The sequence below is a fragment of the Eubalaena glacialis genome, chromosome 10, assembly GCF_028564815.1.
Source record: "Eubalaena glacialis isolate mEubGla1 chromosome 10, mEubGla1.1.hap2.+ XY, whole genome shotgun sequence".
Taxonomy (NCBI): Eukaryota; Metazoa; Chordata; class Mammalia; order Artiodactyla; family Balaenidae; genus Eubalaena; species Eubalaena glacialis.
In genome coordinates, this window is record NC_083725.1 from 59,179,658 (window position 1) to 59,202,696 (window position 23,039).

The 23,039-nt window shown below is 37.0% G+C and overlaps 1 protein-coding gene across 8 annotated transcripts in view; it reads left to right on the forward strand.

The window, feature by feature from the left end:
* Positions 1 to 23,039, forward strand: part of DLG2 (discs large MAGUK scaffold protein 2) — an 802,852-nt gene that overhangs the window by 122,894 nt on the left and 656,919 nt on the right. For all 8 annotated transcript variants that reach the window (XM_061202775.1, XM_061202776.1, XM_061202777.1 and 5 more), the window contains one exon: positions 14,960 to 15,010. In XM_061202775.1, coding sequence (XP_061058758.1) covers positions 14,960 to 15,010 — 51 coding nt within the window. The remainder of the gene's footprint in view (positions 1 to 14,959; positions 15,011 to 23,039) is intronic.

The following is a 23,039-nucleotide window of genomic DNA, read 5'->3' on the forward strand; positions in this document are numbered from 1 at the left end:
AAACTCACTAAAATATGGCTGTAACCCCAAAGATTGAACCTCTCTGGATCAAACCCTGTTTAATCCTCAAATTTGTCCACACTGAGCCTCCACAATTCATCAATTACAGTTTAAGTTTTTCCTACCCTGGCACTGGTTCCTGTGGCGATTTCTGCCCTAGTAATAGTGATTCTCTCTATCTGCCCACCTGTCTCTCCAATTTGGGGGACAGCAGTTTACTCTGTGACCTCACTTCTCTGACAGAGTTGATTTTTCAGTTTGTTTAGCTTTCTATTTGTTGTTAGGACAAAGTGGTGACTTGTGATTCTTACATGCTAGACAAAAACTGGAACCTCTAGTGGATTTTTCATGTCAGTTGTCATACTTTTCAACTCCCAAATTTTTACATAATTTTATTTTATAATTTATGCTTCTTTATTGATAGTCTCTATCTGATTATTCATTGTTGTCATACTTCCTTTTACTTTTTTAAAGAGGATTCCTTTAGTTCTTTGCACATATTTATAGCTGCTTTGATGTTTTTTCTATCAATTCCAACATCTAAAATGTCTCAGAAACAGTTTATTTTTGCTAATTATTTTCTTATGTGTGGGTCATATTTTGCTTTCTTTGAATGTCTCGTAATTTCTTTTTGAAAACAGGCCATTGAAATAATGTTATAGTAACTCCTAATTCTTATTTGCCATTTGCTGTTTCTTTGTGTTTGCTTGTTTGTATGTTTAGTCACATATTTGGGCTAGATCTGTAGAGTCTATCTTTCTTGAAGTGTATAGCTACTGATATCTCTTTTGAGTTTTCTTTCTTTTTTTTTTTTTTCTTTTTAAATTCTGGCATCCTAGTGTTGCCTCTAGATCAGCATAGCTTAGTGGTGAGCCAATGATTGGTCAGAGATTACACTTAAACACTTTGAGCCAGTAAGTCTTCCATCCTTTGCCAATGGATTTGTGTATGGACAGGGAAATGTGTTTAAATTCAAACAGTTTACAAATCTGCCTGAGATTTTATTTTATAATAGACCTATTATGACTCCCCTGCATATGTGCAAGGCCTCACATTCAGCTAGGGATGTGTAGATGGCTAGGACCTTCTCCAGTCTCTACTGACTCTATGAATGACCTTGCACATGCACTCAGTCTTCCAGCCTGGCAGAGATCGTTTGGAGCTATCAAGGCCTGCCATGGTTCAACAGATTTTCCGGATATATTTCTAGCTAGTCTGGACAGCCTGTAGCTTTCGCCAACTAGTATTGCTAACTTAAGTTACTGCAGTGTTTACTTTTTCTAATATTTACCACCAAAATCACTATTGTTTTTAACAACATCCCTGATTATGAGGTTTGCCCACATGCTGCTCCAAGTGAAGTTGGTCCCCTGTGGCAGCAAAGCTTCTGTTTTATAGCCTTTCCTGCCCTCGTAGAGTTATTGCATGCACAGAATTTGGGGGAGGGGATGTGTAAGAGCAGTCGCAGGCCTAGAACACCAGATTCCCACTGTTGTTAACTGAGGTTCTTGAATCAAAGTTTTTCAATTTTCTATATGCCCTTAGTCAGTTTCCAGAGTCCAGAAATGGCTATTTTTGGCAATTCAGTTTTAAAGTTGTTCTTTGGGGTGAGGATTTTCTGAGTACCTTACTCCACCATTCTGTAATAATAATGGATAGTGTAGTAACAGTTACACCCACCATGTCCCAGGCTATTGTTCCAAGTATTTTACTTATTCTTTTCATTTATACTAATTCACTAATTCATTCAGTCTTCACAATCCTATGAGATTATGAACTCTCTTTTACAGATGAGAGAACTGAGGCAGATATCTCACAGCTAGTAACTGGCAGAGTCAAACTCAGGCAATCTGGCTCTAGAGTATAAGTAACCTTACAATTTCTATATTTTATCAACTGGAGTATCTAGTGTATGTACTCTTGAGCACTGTGCTATACTTCTTATTTAATTTAAAATTCCTAACAACTGTATTGAAGTAAATAAGATTTTACTGAGGAGGAACTGAAGCCATGTAACTTCTTTAAAGTCACAACTCTAGTAAGTGGCCAATTTAGGATTAGCATCCATGTCTGATTGAACCTAAAGCCAGAAGCTGGTAGCCAACACCTTATACAATCAGGGCAAAAGATCTACACAAGTACTCTGTAAACACAGAGAAATGACATTAGCACAACCTGGCCTTTGTATAGGAGGGCTAGAGAAAGAAAGCCAGGGTTTATGGTAGCATTAGATAGCTGGAAAGGGAGAGGAATCATGGAAATTTTTTTGGAAGCATAAAAAGGAATTACACAGCGAAAACGTGGCAAACAAGATCATCCTAAGGTCATTAAGAAAAATGATAGTGGGGTGAAAATATGATTTTTAATTTCCCTTCATATCTTCTCCCTTCCTACAAACTGCCTTCAGTCCTTGGTGCTTCCCACCCAAGATTTACTGTCTGATTAATATTTGTTTACTATGCTTAAGCTATTTATGGAATTTATTTAATTTAATGTAATTGGGGATTTATGTTGGTACCCTTTTGAGTATTCCTGTTCCAAGAGGATATTAAAAAAAAAAAAAGCAACAATGACTTATGGTTAATCATGATGCACTGTTTAGAGCTTATGCTATCATCTTCCCAGTTAACACTGTGCCAGAACACTTAAAAGCCCTGGGGGGTGGGCAGACAAGAGTCCAGAGAGAGAAAGATTTGGTGCATCCAATTTGCAGCCCAGAGGTCCCTGTTGTGACTAGCGGTTGTCAGCCACAACTTCAGTATGCATAACCGCTTCTAAACGCCCGGATCCAGTTTAGGAAGCACTGATATAAATGTAGAAACTTGAGCTTTTAAATTTTTCTTTGAAAAATATATTATACTTTTTTTGTCACTGTAGGTTTCTATTTGATCTAAGTTAATTGAATCTCACAGGGGAAAGAGGGGTAACTCAAGTCCTCTGTGGGAATATTGTGCACAACTTAACAAATATACATTAATTTTTATAAAATTTCCTACAAACAATAGGCATTCATCTCTACACCTGCCATTTTCCCTCTGCCCCAACACTCACATATGCCTACACTGGTTTCTGTTTAGAAGAGTGAATAGGCAGGACTTAAAATATGCCAATGGCAGACCTAGGAAAAACTTTAAAATAATTGCAGTTAATATTTTTGAGGGTTCAGTAGGTGCTAAACACTAAACTGTTACAAAATTGTATCATTCAGTCCTTATACAACCCAATAAGATAAGTATAATTACCATCCATTTTGTAAATAAGGACACCAAGGCTCAGAGAGGTTAAGTAACTCACCCAAAGTTTTATAGCTAGAGAGTGAGAGAATCATGCTATGAACCCAGGCAATCTGCCTCCAGAATTCTAGCTCCTAACCACCATGCTAAGTCATTTTAAACTCTCAGGTTGAACCATGCAGAACTGCCATTTTGTAAGTCAGAAACAGTTAAACATCTGCAACTTCAAACGATTCAATCAGATTCTCTCTCACTTTTAGAGGATAAGCTATGTGTGTAGCATAAGGTAGTGGGATCAGCTCTAGATTCAGAGTCCAGAAAACCTAGATTTGTATCAAAACTCCAACATTACTAGATGAGCAATGTTGAGCAACTTATCATCTCTTAGCTATTTATTCATCTATAAAATGGAGATATCAACCCTCATAGGACTGTTATGAGGACCAAATAATAATGTATGTGAAAATAGTATGTTAATGATTAATGCTGCTGTTAGCATAATCCGAAAAAGATTACATATAAACAACTTGAAACCTTACAATTTCCATATTTTATCAACAGGCTAGGCGGCTGGGGACAGAAACAGCATTAATACTCAGCTCCCCGTCTTGATCCTAAGGGGATTCAAGAAAGGTGAAATAACATAAAGCAGCAGAATGATCTCCCTTAGCATCTGATCCAGAAAGATTGATCTGACCTTTTTTCTTATAACAAGCGTACCAAAGCATTTTTCCAGAATCACAGAACTTAAAAAACTTCTTCATGTGATCTTGATGAAAGAGCAGATGAATTAGTGGAGTGATATAGCTCTCTAGCTCTTTTCCAAGGTTGTGAAGATACTGATGTACTTTTAAAATCAGGTGAAAAGAGATCATATGAGCTGGCAAAGAAGGTGGGGAAAGTCACTCAATAAATATTTGTTGATGGATGGATTGATGTTGAAGGCTGCTGAAGGGGTGAGCTGTATTCAGATGAAAAGGGAGACAGCTTATTGTTAGCAAGTTTTGAAGTAAAATGAGTAGAGAGAAATTAAGACAGTTTACTCCTTTGGAAACTGACAATGGTGAGTAGCACTTTCGAGTACAAAGGGATTTTAAAAGATTCATGGCAAATAAGAATCCCTTCCCATAAGGTTCAATTGATCTATTTCTTCAATAACTATTTATGAAATGGCTGCTATGGGCAAGTCATTACGATAGGTGCCGCAAAAGATAGTGCCTCATCTGTACAGTAGGACAGTATATCAGGAAAGATAAAGCACTGGACCATGAGGAAGACCACAAGTACAGTGAGAGAGAGACTGTGCTATGTATGACCAGGGAGAAAGGTTAGTGTTTTAACATTAGACTTCCCTTGATTCAAACAATAGATACTTCCATTCTTTCCTCTCTCCTTATAGCCACTCCTTCTTTAATTTTCTTCCACAAATCTGGATTGAGCATATACTTCCCATCACTAAGTGATGAAAGAGATGAACAAGATAGTCCTAGTTTCATGTTACTTACAACTATATAACCTTGGAGAAGTTGCTTAATGTAGAAACTTGGCTTTCTCAGTAGTAAAATTAATGTTAAAATGTCTAGCTCTCAGGATTATTTTAATTTTTAGATCAACTGATCATGGTGACTGGCATATAGTAGATACTTTTAAAAAAAAAAGCAGCAGTAGTAATAGTCGCAGTAGTAGTAGTAGTATCATTATTGTTACTAGCATGGAGGGGTAATTTAGGGAATAGAGTGATGATTTTCAGAGGATTGTTAAGAAAAATCTTTTTGACTTTATAGAAGAAGCAGCCTTTGGCTGACAGAAATGGAAGCTTCCCGTATCCCCAAATAGAATCTAGCTCTATGAGGGTAGGGACTGTGTTTTGTTTACTACTGTATCCCTAGGACCTAACATAGTACCTGGGAAATTCTCAGCATTCAAATATATTTTTCTAAATTAATTAGTATTTTAATAAGCATAGATTAAATATATTTAGGGTGGGGTATATGACATTAATAAAGATACCAAAGAGAGGATATGCTTTATTTAATTTCAGTTACTTGGCTAGAAAATGTCTTTGAAGATAAGAAGTAGGGTCTGTAGCTAGACAGGTAGACTGGGGACAGCTGGTGGATATTCTGGAATGTTCTTTAAGAATAAAGAAAAGTTACTTAAAGCTATTTGTGCAGCAAAATTATACAATGAAAATGTTGCTTTTTAGAAAGATAAATCTCAAAGGATATGAAAAATAGATTGATATTGAAAAATGATAGAGGCAGAGATATTTTTAGGAAATTATATTGATGGTCCTACGAAAGTGATAGTTTAGGTCTTAAAATAGGATAGTGGGTATGGATAACAAATATAAAGGATATATATGAAAAAGAGGATTCCCTTAACAAGTATATAGAGTAGCCTGGAGGAAATGATAGTTATAATTAAGCAAGATGATTAGTTCTATTTTAGACTTACTGAGACTGGTGGTATTTTATTCTTTTTGTTGCACTGGTAAATGGGAGTGTTTCCTTAATTTCTCTTTCAGATTTTTCACCATTAGTTTATAGGAATGGAAGAGATTTCTGTGCATTAATTTTGTATCCTGCTACTTTACCAAATTCATTGATTAGCTCTATTAGTTTTCTGGTAGCATCTTTAGGATTCTCTATGTATAGTATCATGCCATCTGCAAACAATGACAGTTTTGCTTCTTCTTTCCCGATTTGGATTCCTTTTATTTCTTTTTCTTCTCTGATTGCTGTGGCTAACACTTCCAAAACTATGTTGAATAATAGTGGTGAGAGTGGGCAAGCTTGTCTTTTTCCTGATTTTAGAGGAAATGGCTTCAGTTTTTCACCATTGAGAATGATGTTGGTCGTGGGTTTGTCATATGTGGCCTTTATTATGTTGAGGTAAGTTCCCTCTGTGCCTACTTTCTGGAGGGTTTTTATCATAAATGGGTACTAAATTTTGTCAAAAGCTTTTTCTGCATCTATTGAGATGATCATATGATTTTTATCCTTCATTTTGTTAATATGGTGTATCACATTGATTGATTTGCATATATTGAAGAATCCTTGCATTCCTGGAATAAACCCCACTGATCATAGTGTATGATCCTTTTAATGTGCTGTTGGATTCTGTTTGCTGGTATTTTGTTGAGGATTTTTGCATCTATGTTCATCAGTAATATTGGCCTGTAGTTTTCTTTTTTGTGACATCTTTGGTTTTGGTATCAGGGTGATGGTGGGCTCGTAGAATGAGTTTGGGAATGTTCCTCCTGCTGCTATATTTTGGAAGAGCTTGAGAAGGATATGTGTTAGCTCTTCTCCAAATGTTTGATAGAGTTCACCTGTGAAGCCATCTGGTCCTGGGCTTTTGTTTGTTGGAAGATTTTTAATCACAGTTTCAATATCAGTGCTTGTGATTGGTCTGTTCATATTTTCTATTTCTTCCTGGTTCAGTCTCAGAAGGTGGTGGTTTTCTAAGAATTTGTCCATTTCTTCCAGGTTGTCCATTTTATTGCATATAGTTGCTTGTAGTAATCTCTCATGATCCTTTATATTTCTGAAGTGTCAGTTGTTTCTTCTCGGTTTTCATTTCTAATTCTGTTCATGTGAGTGTTCTCCCTTTTTTTCTTGATGAATCTGGCTAGTGGTTTATCAATTTTGTTTATATCTCAAAGAACCAGCTTTTAGTTTTATTGATCTTTGCTATTGTTTCTTTTTCATTTATTTCTGGTCTGATCTTTATGATTTCTTTCCTTCCGCTAACTTTGGGGTTCTTTTGTTCTTTCTCTAATTGCTTTAGGTGTAATGTTTGGTTGTTTATTTGAGATGTTTCTTGTTTCTTAAGGTAGGATTGTATTGCTATAAACTTCCCTCTTAGAACTGCTTTTGCTGCATCCCATAGGTTTTGGGTCATCGTGTTTTCATTGTCATTTATTTCTAGGTATTTTTGGATTTCCTCTTTGATTTCTTCAGTGATCTCTTGGTTATTTAGTAGTGTACTGTTTAACCTCCATGTGTTTGTATTTTTTACAGTTTTTTTCCTGTAATTGATATCGAGTCTCATAGCGCTGTGGTCAGAAAAGATACTTGATATGATTTCAATTTTCATAAATTTACCAAGGCTTGATTTGTGACCCAAGATATGATCTATCCTGGAGAATGTTCCCTGAGCACTTGAGAAGAAAGTGTATCCTGTTGTTTTTGAATGGAATGTCCTATAAATATCAATTAAGTCCATCTTGATTAATGTGTCATTTAAAGCTTGTGTTTCCTTATTTATTTTCAATTTGGACGATCTGTCCATTGGTGAAAGTGAGGTTTTAAAGTCCCCTACTATTCTTGTGTTACTGTCAATTTCCCCTTTTATGTCTGTTAGCATTTGCCTTATGTATTGAGGTGCTCCTGTGTTGGGTGCATAAATATTTACCATTTTTATATCTTCTTCTTGGATTGATCCCTTGATCATTATGTAGTGTGTAGTGTCCTTCTTTGTCTCTTGTAATTGTCTTTATTTTAAAGTCTGTTTTATCTGATATGAGAATTGCTACTCCAGCTTTCTTTTGATTTCCATTTGCATCTAATATCTTCTTCCATCCCCTCACTTTCAGTCTGAATGTGTTCCTAGGTCTGAGGTGGGTCTCTTGTAGATAGCATATATACAGGTCTTGTTTCTGTATCCATTCAGCCAGTCTATATCTTTTGGTTGGAACATTTAATCCATTTACATTTAAGGTAATTATTGATATGTATGTTCCTATTACCATTTTCTTAATTGTTTTGGGTTTGTTTTTGTAGGTCTTTTCCTTCTCTTGTGTTTCCAGCCTAGAGAAGTTCCTTTAGCATTTGTTGTAAAGCTGGTTTAGTGGTGCTGAATTCTTTTAACTTTTGCTTGTCTGTAAAGGTTTTAATTTCTCTGTCAAACCTGAATGTGATCCTGGCTGGGTAGAGTAATCTTGGTTGTAGGTTTTTTCCTTTCATCACTTTAAATATGTCCTGCCACTCCCTTCTGGCTTGCAGAGCTTCTGCTGAAAGATCAGCTGTTAACCTTATGGGGATTCCCTTGTATGTTATTTGTTGCTCTTCCCTTGCTGCTTTTAATATTTTTTCTTTGTACTTAATTTTGATAATTTGATTAATATGTGTCTTGGTATGTTTCTCCTTGGATTTATCCTGTATGGGACTCTCTGCACTTCCTGGACTTGATTGACTATTTCTTTTCCCATGTTAGGGAAGTTTTCAACTATAATCTCTTCAAATATTTTCTCAGACCCTTTCATTTTCTCTTCTTCTTCTGGGACCCCTGTAATTCTAAAGTTGGTGTGTTTAATGTTGTCCCAGAAGTCTCTGAGACTGTCCTCAATTCTTTTCATTCTTTTTTCTTTACTCTGCTCTGCAGTAGTTATTTCCACTATTTTTTCTTCCAGGTCACTTATCTGTTCTTCTGCCTCAGTTATTCTGCTACTGATTCCTTCTAGAGAATTTTTAATTTCATTAATTGTGTTGTTCATTTTTTGTTTGCTCTTTAGTTCTTCTAGGTCCCTGTTAAACGTTTCTTGTATTTTCTCCATTCTATTTCCAAGATTTTACATCATTTTTACTATCATTACTTTGAATTCTTTTTCAGGTAGACTGCCTATTTCCTCTTCATTTGTTTGGTCTGGTGGGTTTTTACCTTGCTCCTTCATCTGCTGCATATTTGTCTGTCTTCTCCTTTTGCTTAACTTACTGTGTTTGGGGTCTCCTTTTCACAAGCTGCAGGTTCATAGTTTCTGTTGTTTTTGGTGTCTGCCCCCAGTGGGTAAGGTTGGTTCAGTGGCTTTTGTAGGCTTCCTGGTGGAGGGGACTGGTGCCTGTGTTCTGTGTTCTTGTCTTTCTGGTGGGCAGGGCTGAGTCTGGTGGTGTGTTTTGTGGTGTCTGGAAACTTATTATGATTTTAGGCAGCCTGTCTGCTAATGTGTGGGGTTGTGTTCCTGTCTTGCTAGTTGTTTGGCGTGGTGCGTGCAGCACTGGAGCTTGCTGGCCATTGGGTGGAGCTGGGTCTTAGCGTTGAGACGGAGGTCTCTGGGAGAGCTCTCGCTGATTGATATTATGTGGGGCTGGGAGGTCTCTGGTGTTCCAATGTCCTGATCTCGGCTTTCCCACCTCAGAGGCATAGGCCTGACACCCAGCCGGAACACCAAGACCCTGTCAGCCCCAGGGCTCAGAAGAAAAGGCAGAAAAAAAGAAAAAAAAAAAAACTGATAAATAAAATAAATAAATAAATTATGAACTTAAAAAAATTTTTTTAATTAGTAAAATAAAAAATTTTTTAAAGTAATAATAAAAAGAAAAAAAAAGAAGAGAGCAACCAAACCAATAAAGAAATCCACCAATGATAACAAGCACTAAAAACTATACTAAGATAAACATAAAAATCAGAAACAATCAGTCACAAACAGCAAACCTCAAATCTGCAGTTGCTCCCAAAGTCCACCGCCTCAATTTTGGGTTGATTCGTTGTCTGTTCAGGTATTCCACAGATGCAGGGTACATCAAGTTGATTGTGGGGATTTAATCCTCTGCTCCTGAGGCTGCTGGGAGAAATTTCCCTTTCTCTTCTTTGTTCGCACAGCTCCTGGTGTTCAGCTTTGGTTTTGGCCCCGCCTCTGCGTGTAGGTCACCCTCAGGCATCTGTTCATGTGCAGACAGGACAGTGTTAAAGCAGCGGCTGATTAGGGGGCTCTTGCTCATTCAGGCTGGGGGGAAGGAGGGGTATGGTAGTTATAATTGGAATGCAGGGTGAGCCTGCGGCGGCAGAGGCCGATGTGAGGTTGCAACAGCCTGAGGTGTGCCGTGTGTTCTCCCAGGGAAGTTGTCCCTTGATCACGGGACCCTGGCAGTGGCGGGCTGCACAGGCCCCCTTTGGTGTTTGGATAGTGACCTGTGCTTGCACACAGGGTTCTTGGTGGCTGCAGCAGCAGCGTTAGCGTTTCATGCCCATCTCTGGGGTTCAAGCTGATAGACTCAGCTCACGCCCATTTCTGGAGCTCATTTAAGCAGTGCTCTGTCTTCTGTGGGCAGACAGGGAAGGCATCCCCTCTCCTCGCGCACCCCAAAACAATGGTCTCTTGCCTCTTAGGCAGGTCCAGACTTTTTCCTGGATGCCCTCCTGGCTAGTTGTGGCACACTAGCCCCCTTCAGGCTGTGTTCATGCAGCCAACCCCAGTCCTCTCCCTGGGGTCTGACCTCCAAACCTAGAGCCTCAGTTCCCAGCCCCCACCTGCCCTGGTGGGTAAGCAGACAAGCCTCTCAGGCTGTTGAGTGTTGGTGGGCACTGATCCTCTGTGCGGGAATCTCACCGCTTTGCCCTCTGCACCCCTGTTGCTGCACTCTCCTCCATGGTTCTGAAGCTTCCCCTGCACCAACACCCTGTCTCTGCCAGTGAAGGGGCTTCCTAGTCTTTGGAAACTTTTCCTCCTTCACAGCTCCCTCCCAGAGGTGCAGGTCCCGTCCATATTCTTTTGTCTCTGTTTTTTCTTTTTTCTTTTGCCCTACCCATGTATGTGGGGGTTTTCTTGCCTTTTGGGAAGTCTGAGGTCTTCTGCCAGCATTCAGTAGGTGTTCTGTAGGAGTTGTTCCACATGTAGTTGTATTTTTGATGTATTTGTGGGGAGGAAGGTGATCTCCACGTCTTACTCCTCTGCCATCTTGAAGGTCCCCCCCATTTTTTATTTTAAGACAGTTGTCGCAGATATCTTTAAATATGGTTCACGTTCATCACTCTGCTTTATATGCTAAAACCATAAGATTCAGAGATGTCTTATTTACTATATTATAATCACTTATAATAAAGGGCAGAATTAGTACATTATCTGTCATATTCTATACTACTAAGGAATCAAATATATATATACAACAAATAGTAAATATATCTGTACAGATCTTGCATGTGGCAACAGTGGGGCTGTGGCTCAAGTCCACTTGTATATTTTGTGTATTGGATATCACACTTCTGTGAGGTTTTAATATGTTTGTGTTTGGTACCTCTTTAAGGACTGTATGTTTCTTGAGAATAGCGATAATGTCGTAAAATCTTTATTTTCTCACTACCTGTCACATCACTTGGCACACCATGCATGCTCAATACTTGTTCATTGGGTGGAATTGTGTTTAGTCCTAAGAAGCCAACACTTTGATATTCATGTTTTAGCATTTGTTTTAATCTGTGATATGGGAATGTATAAAAATTCATTCATCTTACATTTTGGTATGCTGTTAGTTTTAATGAAATTACAAATGTGGAAAAGAACAAAAAAAATCAAAGAAATCATTACTTAAGATTCCAATTAAAGAACATTAAAACATGGACTAGTTCACATGTGTTATTCATGAAAAACCTCTTTTCAGGAGATAAAAGTAGATCTCAAATCAAATTATATTATCACCCAGGCAGGTGGTACTATAGCACTCAAGGGAAAAAAAAAAAGTCAGTGAAATTAACCTAAAGACTGTCAGAGAGAGAAAAATATATGAAAAGTATTCAAAGTTTATGAAATTAGAACTTTAAATACCAAATTTGAATTTCAGTAAGTTATGCTCTTGTCTTAACTTCCATATGAGGCCAGGAAGGCTACATGCCCAGAACTATGCAGGACAATGTCTGGCATCAATTTGGTTTTCTAGCCACCATGGAAACCTACCAGCTGTCACTACATAACCATTAGGTTCAGAAAAATCAAGTATCTGAAGAAAAACGTATTTCAAAACTGGGAAATTCCATCTACTTTAGTGACCCTCCATGTCTAAAATACTGCCAATCCGCTCACTTTTCCAGGTGGAGGGGAGACTGTCAGTGATGGTCAGAGCCAGATCTGAAATAATGAGAGCCCTCTCCATGCTGCTGTACAGGCTCCAAACTATCAGGATCATAAAACATTACCAGGGTGCTTAAATATCACAGGAAGTATTACTGGTCAAGAAAAAAAAAAAAACATATATAAGTGGCAGTATTTTTCAGGAAGAGAATCCTCTGTGAATTAAAAGGCATATATTGTCAAACTAATTGGGAGTAGAGTGAGGCCACTGAGACAAGTTCAGACAATAGACTGTCTGTAAACCACGCCCCCCCAGCAGATGATGGGAGCCATTCACAACAGTTTTTCTTGGTTTTTCTGAATAAGAATACATGAAATTATGGCTAGGAGGGAATTACTGTTCATGCCTTTTGTCTCCTTACCACTCAGTAAGCAACTATTCTTCTAAGCAAATGTGAACAAAAAATATTTAAAGACTGTTGAATTGGTGTACTCCTCTGAAAAGTTAACTAAATTTTCACAAATGTCACAGCGCACTCTTATATACCTCTGTTTAGAATGGAGGTATTCTTAGTTCTTTCTATTTCATTCTTTCCCCCAAGGTCTTTGCCAAGGGACCTTGTAGGATTTCTTATCTTAGAGGTTCTTAGGCAGAACATAGATGATGCTCTCCTAGTGATGAAACAATAAACACTAGAACCTCTTAAATGTCTTTCCTAAATTCCCACTCTGGCTCTTATTATTCCATGTTTTAAATGCTCCTCAATTAAAGGTTGAAATATTGCTTCACCTATGCTAAAATCCTTTCACTTCTTTATAATTTCACTAAATCCTGTTGTAGTCATGGAATATTTTCTTTTAAAGGTAAGGTTACATCCCAACCTGGATGTCATCTTCCCCTCTTAAAAAGAGATCCTGGATACTACTGAACTAGGCAAATGACATAATTTTCTTGGGTTGAAAACTAAAGACCCATGGAGTAAATGTAAGCCATCAATGGTTCACCTAGCTGACTGGGGAACTTCTGAATACAAATTAGGTTGTGTATAAATAATGCTTTTAGGATCTAAAAGTCAACATATATGATCATACAAATGTTCAGCAAAGATTTTGGTAGACCCCAGCTATGCAATGTGTGTCACTAAAATATTCTTGTCTTTTAAGCACTTCCTAACAGAATTTTCACCTCTGATATTTATTATCAGAGGCTTGTTTTCTTCTCTTTGAAGTTGTCTTTTTCTCTGCAGTTTGCAACACTTTAATAACGTGAAGGGCTCCACTCTAGAGAAGCACTGAAGCAAAGAAGAGCTTCATGGAGCCATACTGCGAGAATTAAAACACATCACATTAACTCAGCCTTCCCTCTCTGCCTTCTCTCTGTCAACTAAAAAAAGTTATGAATAAAAAGGATTAATATGGAAACACACACATACAGGGAGTTTTGAGTTTCCTTTTGTACTTTTACGTGCGAAGAACAAAAATATGTCTATAAAGTTGCTAAAGCTTAGTTCTAACATCATCAAGTTCTCTTCTCTGGGTCATTAAGTTGCTGAAGCCCAGAAAATCAAATTTGGTTTAGGGCTGTTTGATAATGTAGTAACACAGTAAAATGTGATTCCCCAATTAGCTCGTGTAATTAGAAAATCAAAAACATGCTCTAAGTGGCTGGTGGACACACATAAGTAAAGTCTATTGTCATTCTTTATATTTGCTGATGATAGTTTTATGCCTTCAATTAATGATACCATATACAAATTCCTTATGGAAGAGAACCCACAAGCGTCTGTGTTTATAAATCAGATAAATAATTTAAGTACTTAGTTCAGTCATTCATTCATTCACTTTCTTTCCCCTTCATCATTTCTTTTTTGCCAGCCTCTATTAGGTAATGGGGCTATCTGATCCTTGCCTTCCAGAGAGCTCTCAATATGCAAGAACTATATTTAAATTCTTCTAAAGAAGGGACAGTAAACTGAAGTTAGAACATTACAAAAATTATGGCTTTTTGGTTGAAAATTAGATTTTTCTGGCTGATTTCTAAATGTTAATGATGTTGCCAAGACATATATAAGAAAAAAGAAACCGCCTATTCAAGAATTTTCTTGCTCAGAGGTTTTGCCTGGCTGAGAAGGGCTCTGTGATAGATAAAAGTGGGAATTGAATATTTGTTAGATTATTTTAAAGTAGCTCTTCATATATTCTATATTCATGTCTGTTGAAATCTAAGGCATATGTTTTATGTTGCCTGGCTATATTTAAAATGTTTCTCTCTGTAAGTTTAAATAAATTTAAGGGTTGGTTGGATGGTGAAAATGCTTTCTCATTAGGAATTTCAGACATGTCCTGGTTTTTTCTTTTCTCATTGCTACTGAAGGCATGGTTACACGGTCCAGGGCTTCCCGACACATATAACAAGAGGATAATGGGGATAAATTACCTGAGCTTGAACCAATAAAGAGCTTGAACCAATAAAGAAAAGGCATTTCTTATCTGACATGGTCATTCTTAATGCTGTTTTCCAGCCAGAAATGTCATATGGTTGTGCTGCCCTTGCCACTGATTTCTTAAGGTCATATTTTAGTGTCTCTTCATGGAAAATCTTAAAGATATTAGGAAAATTTTTCCCCTTGTAACTGTAACATTGCCCCTGGTTGGTTTATTCTTTGTAAACTCACAGTGCACATTTTGTATTGTTTCCTCTCCCCCAAACATCACAAAATTCTAAGGGATGCAATAAGCGTTTTTTTCTAGAGTCTCACTCATATTTTAGAATAGCTTGGATTATATTTCATTTGGATGAAAACATACAATCACAAACATCAATAAAGTGTGGTTTATTCATAGCCAGGATGAAATTTAACCCCCTAATGTTATGTAAAGTGCAGCTCTCTCCTCCTCAAAATGTATTTAATCTTTCTCTCTATTTTTTTCCTATTTACAGGTCAATGGGACAGAAATTGAATATGAGTTTGAAGAAATTACACTGGAGAGGGTAAGTCAAAAACCCAATAATCCAAAACCCTAATCTTGCATTCCACATTCTGCATCCTAATGGGTTGTCTTGTGAAAATGTGCAATTGTGTCTTATACCCTGGAAATGTCTAACAGCGCTCACAATGAGAATATTAATGAAATGCTTGCAGTGGAGGGCATGGAGACAAGCAGACCGAATCACCAGAATGTTCAGTATGTAAACTACATTGCCAGGATTTGGAGAAATGAATAGGAAAGATAAATATTCAGTGAGCTTGTATGATACTCTTTTCCTGTTGTTTTCATTATAAATGTTTTTCTATACATTTTAAGATATATTATAAAATATTTTCATTTATGTGACATTAGTACTATCTTCATAACTACCATTACCATGCATTTTTTAGTTTAAAAAAACAAGTGATGGATTTTAAAACCTCCCCCATAGAGAAAAACATAGCAACCCTGCAGAGCTCTGCCAGTGTGTTGTTAAGACCTTGGCATGGGTTTGACAAATTAGGGAAATTCTGTGTACCATAACCCAAATATATAAAGATATTTTACAGAAGAACAAAAGAAAGGCCAAAGACCGCCTAGAAAAAAAAATGACTGAAAGGTATTAACAGGACATTCATCAAAAAAGAAAAGGCCAATAACATCCAAAAACCTGCTCAACTTTATTATTAAACAAAGAAAACAATGGTACTAAACAGTTTTTGTCAACCCCATTGGCAAAACATTTAAAAGAAAGGTTAATGTTCACTGCCATTGAGTGGGCCTGGAAATTGGAGTAGCCATGAAAGAGCAGTTTAGAAACATGGATCAAAAGCTTTAAAATGGACACTTTTTGACCCAGGAGTTATAGAAATACACAAGTCTACAAAGAACGTTCATATTGGTATTGTTTATAACAGTGAAGACTGAAAAAGCCAAGTGTTTAATAATACATTATTATATGTCCACATAACAGAAAATTGAGTTATATTAATAGTATTTTAGAAAAATATTTAATTACAAGGATAGGAGGTCCAACCAGACTCTATTATTAAATTAAAAATCAAGTTTAAAAATGACATTTAAATATAATCCAATAAACACAAATAAAGCTATATATGAATAATACACATTCACAAATATTTACATAAAGCCTGGAAGGATATACACCAAAATGTTAAAAGTGGTTAACTCTTCTTAAGGATTTTTGAGTAGTTTTTAGTTACTTGTTTTTGTTTATATTTATTTCCTACACTTTCCATAATAACATGTAATACACATATATTAAAAAATAAAAATGTAAGTATTTTTCCTAAGCTATCATTCAAGCATGAACTCAGACTCTAGATCTACATTTACATGTATTTTTCCTTTTCAGTTTACTGATCATTCACTTTCCTGAGTCAGGGAATTTCTTACTTCCAGCCTAATTTTTATTGTGAGTGGCTTTAAAAGGAAATTTACATTAAAAGTTAAGAGTTTGACAGATGGGTTCTTTAAAACTTCCATTATGAACTTTGATAAAATTTTAAAGGCATGTTAAATGGAGAAAAGTGAGGTTTGTGGAAAATTAGCCCCAATGAGAAAAGAGAAGATATTTCTCCTTCTAAATTACTAATCTTCTCTCTGGAATTAGCTACATAAATTGTGGGATGCAGTGCAAAATGAAAACATGAGGCCCTTGTTTAAAAACTAGTAAGAATTAAAAGATGGCAACAGCAGGAGCCTTCTAAATGTAGGACCTTGTTCAACTACACAGATCTCACGCTTATGAGGCCAACCTCTCTGTCTCTGAACCCCACACATATATACATCTTGACTATAACGCCATTTAGTTACCCTGGCTTTACAAGTCAGAAATAGTTAGAAGCTAACATTGGTGTGAGGTAGAACATTGTCTAGGAGTCAGACAATTGTGGGTTCTAGTATGTGTTCTGATGCTTACTTGCTTCATGAGACAGCTTGCCATCTCACTTCCCTTACTTCCTGCCCTAGGGTTCCTGATCACACTCTGAACCTTGTCGTGGCCATTAGCTGTACCCCCTCCAAGACCTCTGTGTCAAGCATCATCTTCTCAGAACACCACCTCCTATCTGCCTTTAACATTTATTCTACTGCCCCCACTCCCAAAATTCTTCACCCCCATTGGGACCTTGAATTATTGATTTCACCATTTACCTCCTGTTTTCACCCTTCTTTATGCCCTCCCCTTCCTCCTCCCCTATAGCATATGTTTCCTGGTCCCATCACTCTAATTCTCCTTCTCGCACGCTCAACATTTTTTTTTCCTCTCTCTTTTTTTGTGTTCATCCAGCAAACTCTCAGCCCTTGTTAATCTACCCTAGTTAAACTTACACCTTCCTACTTACTCCATGCCAGCACCTGGGTAACTGAACATAGCTAGAGAAGCACCTAGTCATCTCACTTTAAATTTATAACTGTTGGTTTCAAATGAACCCTCAAAACACCCGAGCAATTCTTATAAATTTCTTTAGAAGAATCATTTTCTCTTTCTCTGGGACAAAAGTTTCATATCTCATTTGCTTCCCTCAAATCTCAAACACCCCCTTCCTCATCCTCACTCTTATCTATTGATCTCTCTTCGTGTGGCCTTGAGAAAATCCAAGCAATCAAATGAAAACCACCTTACTTTCCTACCACCAGGTCCACTAGTGTGCTCTCCCCGTTACGATGAAGGAATTTTGCCTGCTGCTTTCCAAGGCCAGCTCTTCACCTGTGACCTGGTCTCCATAACCTCTTATCCATTTAAGGACTTTGCTTCTGGAGTTTTCTCCTCTCTCTCCTGCAATATCAGTTTCTCTCTTGCTTTTTCCCAGATAAATTTAATTTAATTTAATTTAATTACATCTATAAATTTAATTAATTTAATTTAATTACATCTATTACATGATGTAATATCTCTCATCTTAAAGAAAAAGTATGTCCCTTGACCCAATCTTCCCCACCCCCATTATTGCCTCATTACTCTATTTTGCTTAACCAAAAATCTAGGGAAATTGTCTATTTGCATCAACTCCACTTTAGTACCTCCTTTTCTTATTTTAACCTATTTCACGTTTTCATCCTCACAGTAGTCCTAAAACAGTCCCTATCAAAGTCACAGCAGGTTCCATCTTGCTAAGTACAAGCATCAGTTCACAGTCCTACCTGACTTCTCAGCAGCATTTGATGCAGCTGTCACTGCCTCCTTCCTCAAAGATGTTAATTTCTCAGCTTCCAGAACAAAACACTCTCCTGTTTATTTACCGTGTCTTCAGTGCCCTTTCTCAGTCTCCTCACCAGCTTTTCCTCTAATTGTTGGAACACTCCAGAAATCCAGTGCACAGACCTCTTCTTAATCTCTCCTCATTCCCTTGGTTATTTCATCCAGACCCATGGCTTTAAATACCAACTGTCAACTTCAGATTCCCAAATCTGAAGTCATGACCTCTTTCTCACATTCCAAATGTGTACAGCTAGCTGTCCAGTTGGCATCTCTCCTGAACATTAAGAAGATCTTCTAAACTTGATATATTCCTAACAGAATTCATGATTTCCCTGCACTCACTATCCTTAGGGCCAAAGCTGCTTCTACCCTAATATTCGTCATCTTAACTAATTGGCTCTATTATTTTCCTTGTAATTCAGGCCCCCAAAAATAATAATAATATCTAGGAGTCTTGTATAATTACTGTTTTCCCTCAGTATCCAGAACAAGTCCTACTGGTGCTACCATAAAAATATATTTCAAAATCAGTTGCATCTTACTACCTGCTCTGCTGAATCCTGGTCCAAATCAATATCATCCCATGCCTGAACCACTGTAATAACTTCTACTTTTGCCCATTCTTCTCCACAAAGTAGCCAGAGTAATCTTTTTCAAAATATAAACCAGATCATACCACTTTTATTCCTAAAACCCTCTGAGAGGTGATAATTACACTCATTATCATCACCTACAAGGCTTTATACAATCTGACCTCTGCTTCTCTCTCCAATATTATGCCCTAACCATCAACTTCGAGAACATTTCACTTCAGCCATACTGACTTTCTCATCAGTCCTCAAATGCCAAGCTTTTCTCACCTCGAGGCCTTTATATATGGTATTCTATATGCCTGGGAAAGTCTCCTGTCAGCTCTTTATAAGGTTTGCTCATTTCATCGTTTAAATGTCAACTCAAATGTCTCCTTCTCAGAAAAAATCTTTCCTTTGTACCCCATTTAAAGTAGTGCCAGCTTCTCTATCACGCTTTTTTCCTTTTCATAGCTTTATTCTTTTATAATTGTACTTACTAATATCTGAAATTTATAGTACTTATTATTGTTTACTTTGTTAACATCTATGTACCCGCTAAATATATACTATATATAAATATATAGTCAACTCTATATCCAATTTGCCTAGAACAGTATCTGGAATGTAGTATGCATTCGGTGACTATTTGGTGGATGATTGGATTATGCCTGTGCTCTGCCTCTGTAAATACAGTGAAGTAGAGACACATGGCCTATGTTTGACTCCTGGCTCTATCACTTGCTGGTCAAGTTACTTTGAGCTGAATACTTAACCTTTCTGTGCCTCAGTTTCTACATCTGAAAATGAGGCTAAGGTATTTGTAATCACCTCCTAGGACTCTTGTGAGTATTACATGAGTTAAGATAAAGGTTTAGAATAGCATGCATCATAATTATTCTTAACATTTCCTTTATGCTAATGTGGTAGTTCTCACAAGTGTTATTTATCAGGATCATTGTGGAAGCTTAAAACCTAGCTTCCCAGTGTCAATGAACAATTTACACTAATCTAACAAGAACTCCTTTCATACCAGCTTTCCCTTTTTTTTTCTTTTTTTCTTCCCCAGTTACTTGGTTAGATGTCAGACATCCAATGATGAAGTTATGGTCTTTGCTATATGTGTTTGCAGCTTACACTTTTTCTATATTCCATCTCTATAACATTTAATTTAGTAATAAACTAACCACCTTTAGTAACATCCCTGTGAGGTGGATATTGCTAACTTCATTTAACACATTAGGACACTCATAATTTAAATGAGTTTAAATTAAACTCAGAAATTAACTCACTTGTCAAAAGTCACAATCTTAGTAAAAATGGAATTAGGATTCAGCCCCATACCCAACAGACATGAAAACCTAAGCTCATTGCCACTAAGTTAAACTGCACCAAATTAAGCTCAAGTGTTTTTTCTCCAAGAAACTTTTCTTGACTTCCCCTCTTAGGAAAGGTGCCCCTTCATAAATTAACACAAGGAGGGAATTTCTCACACTAAATGATGAATAAAATGTCTTTTCCACTGATCTGTGAGTTCTCTGATGGAAGGAATTTTATTATAGTGTTCTTTATATTACTATGAGGATATAAAAAGAAAAGGGAAAGCCACTGGACAATTTGAGGACAAGCCGATGACTCCTCTCCTAGAGCATCACTGGTCAATGCATTGACCACTCGCCACACATGGTGAATCCCACACATGTCTTCTGTACATTTAGGTGTTGAACACTTTCTGAACAAGGGCATTGGGCACAGTCCTTGTTTCATAAAATTTCACCACCTGGTGGAGGACACAGAGAAGTAACTAGGCAGAAACCATAAAGAAGAACAGAATGCTGTGGCTACCTGGCCCAGAATGGAGTACTTTCCTGAGGCATTATACCTGAACTTGGGTTAGGAAAGGTGAGAGGAAGCTAGCCATGGAGAAGGGAGTAGAAGAAGAGGGCCTCTCAGGAAACAGCGAGTGCAAGTGTTCAAGGGTCCATGGAAAAGCAACATGCTGAAGGAAATGCAAGTAGTTCAGGATGACTGACTGCATTTCAAGGTATGAAGTAGGACTCGGAGAGAGAGAGACCAGGCTGGAGAGATGGAGAGGACTGGGAATACAGATGCCTTGGATAACATTTAAACTTAAATTTTAAATTTTATCTTGAAGGCAGTGGAGAGCCTTTGGAGAATTTTAAGCAGAAAAAGTGACATAATCATACTTGTGGTTTCAAAAGATCACTTTAGCTGCAATATTGGGTGTACATTTCATGGGATTCAGGAGATGATGCAGGTATGCCATTTAAGACATATAATTAATGGCTAAATTCTGTCAATGGTGATGAAAGAGGAGATGATTCAAAATATGTTAAGAATGTTAGAAGAACAGATTCTGATGTTTTGTAGGATGGGAAAATGCTAGAGAGAGCAAGGAACTCAAAGATGCCTAGACAATAATCCAAGAAATTCATTAACACAATCTGGGCCTCTCAGCGATGGACACCTGTGATATTTCAAGCCTTTCTGACAACCTCAGCTCTTGTGACATTAATAAAGGTAGCTGAGTATAAAGTTCATGCCTCTGAGTGATTTATCCATTATCCATGTATGAAGTTAATAGGTTATGTACCCCTAATATGATCTGTATCAAGAGAAGCTAGTTGACCCAGCATGGATAATAGATTCATCATGCCTTCATAACCCTGACCAGCATGCATGACTACAATTTAGCAGAGATGTTGAAGTGACTATCTGACCATCTGCCGACCCCTACCCCCAGCCTCTAAAAAAAAAAAGAACATTTGCAGTGCTTTCCTGACAGCTGCAGAATTTATGACCATGTGACACTATACGAATGTTCTGTCTGACAAGTCAGGGATATTCTTTTGCAATTTAAAAAAAATCAAAGAGCTGAGCCATCTTCCCAAATATAAATCATTGACTTTTGTTACTTAATATTTGACCCATGCTAAAATAAACAGATTTGTAGGGCAGAGAAAAGTGACTGATTTATTGCACCCTGCAAATTCCTACAGATGAACCGAGTTTGGGGTATAAGGTGGGTAATATGGGAATTTTTTAAACAGTATTTGTGAACCGCAGGTAAGAAGTGACCCATTAAAGTTGTCTACTGATGGACTTTTCAGACTCATCCAGGTATCAAATTAGTTAGAAATTCATTGGATGTCTGAATCACTTAGGCCAAATTTGTTTATCTCACACTATTGAATTTTCATGAAGATGAAAATTCCTAAATTCAAATGGAATTAAGGGTCTGTTGCTTCAAGTAATGTAGAGGCTTTAGGTTTCTAAATGTCTGATTTTTTTCTGGGTCTCTTTAGCTATTTCAAATTAGTAGTAACAGGAACAAAAAGCCAGAGTCCTGAAGATATTTGAGGGGGTTTCATATAGTCAGCTATAGCACAGTCTTATTCTATTTTAGTTAAATAATTTTTAATGCTAGATAATTTTCTTAAATTTTATGTATTTCCAATTATCAGTGTATATTTTAGTGTGTTTGAAATATATGCACACATATGTATGTTTAAGGACATAGATACCATCCAAACCTAAGTGTGTATTTAGATATAAAAACATTTAATATGTATGAATTTTGATCAAAGTTTTATTGGCTTTGTGGAAGGTATTGCAAGATTTATAGAACAAAAGTAGATTCACATAAGCAGTGAAAAGAAGCACAATCTTTGAACTCAGACCTTATTTTGAATCCAGAATCAACCACTTTCTATGTGACCTTGAACAAGTGACAACTTATTAAGCCTCAGTTTTCTTCATGATGAATGCGATACTGATATCTATCTAACAGCCTTGCTGTGAAAAATAGAAATAACATATGTAAAATGCCTAAAATAGTTCATAGAACAGCATAGATTCTCAGTATTATTAGTTTTTATAAAGTGAATACTCACACCTTTATCTAAGCCTCATTATTTTTAAAGATGTCACTGTTGGTATAACTTCAGGCTATGATTCTAGGGCTAAGTCAGGTGGCAAATGTATGCTTTTCTTTTGTGTGTGCGTGCGTGTGTGTGTGTGAGAGAGAGAGAGAGAGAGAGAGAGAGACTGTATTTACGGTAAATGATAAGCTCCTTAAGTAATCTCCAAAATGTCTGTGTGCCCAGTTATCAATGTGTTTTTTAAGCATGTTAAGTATATAAAAGGAGTCTGCCCTGAGTTTGCAGCCATAGCTTCCTCTAGAATAACCCCACACTATTTGTTGCTCTAGCTTCCCTTCTTTGTTAGCTCATAAGAAT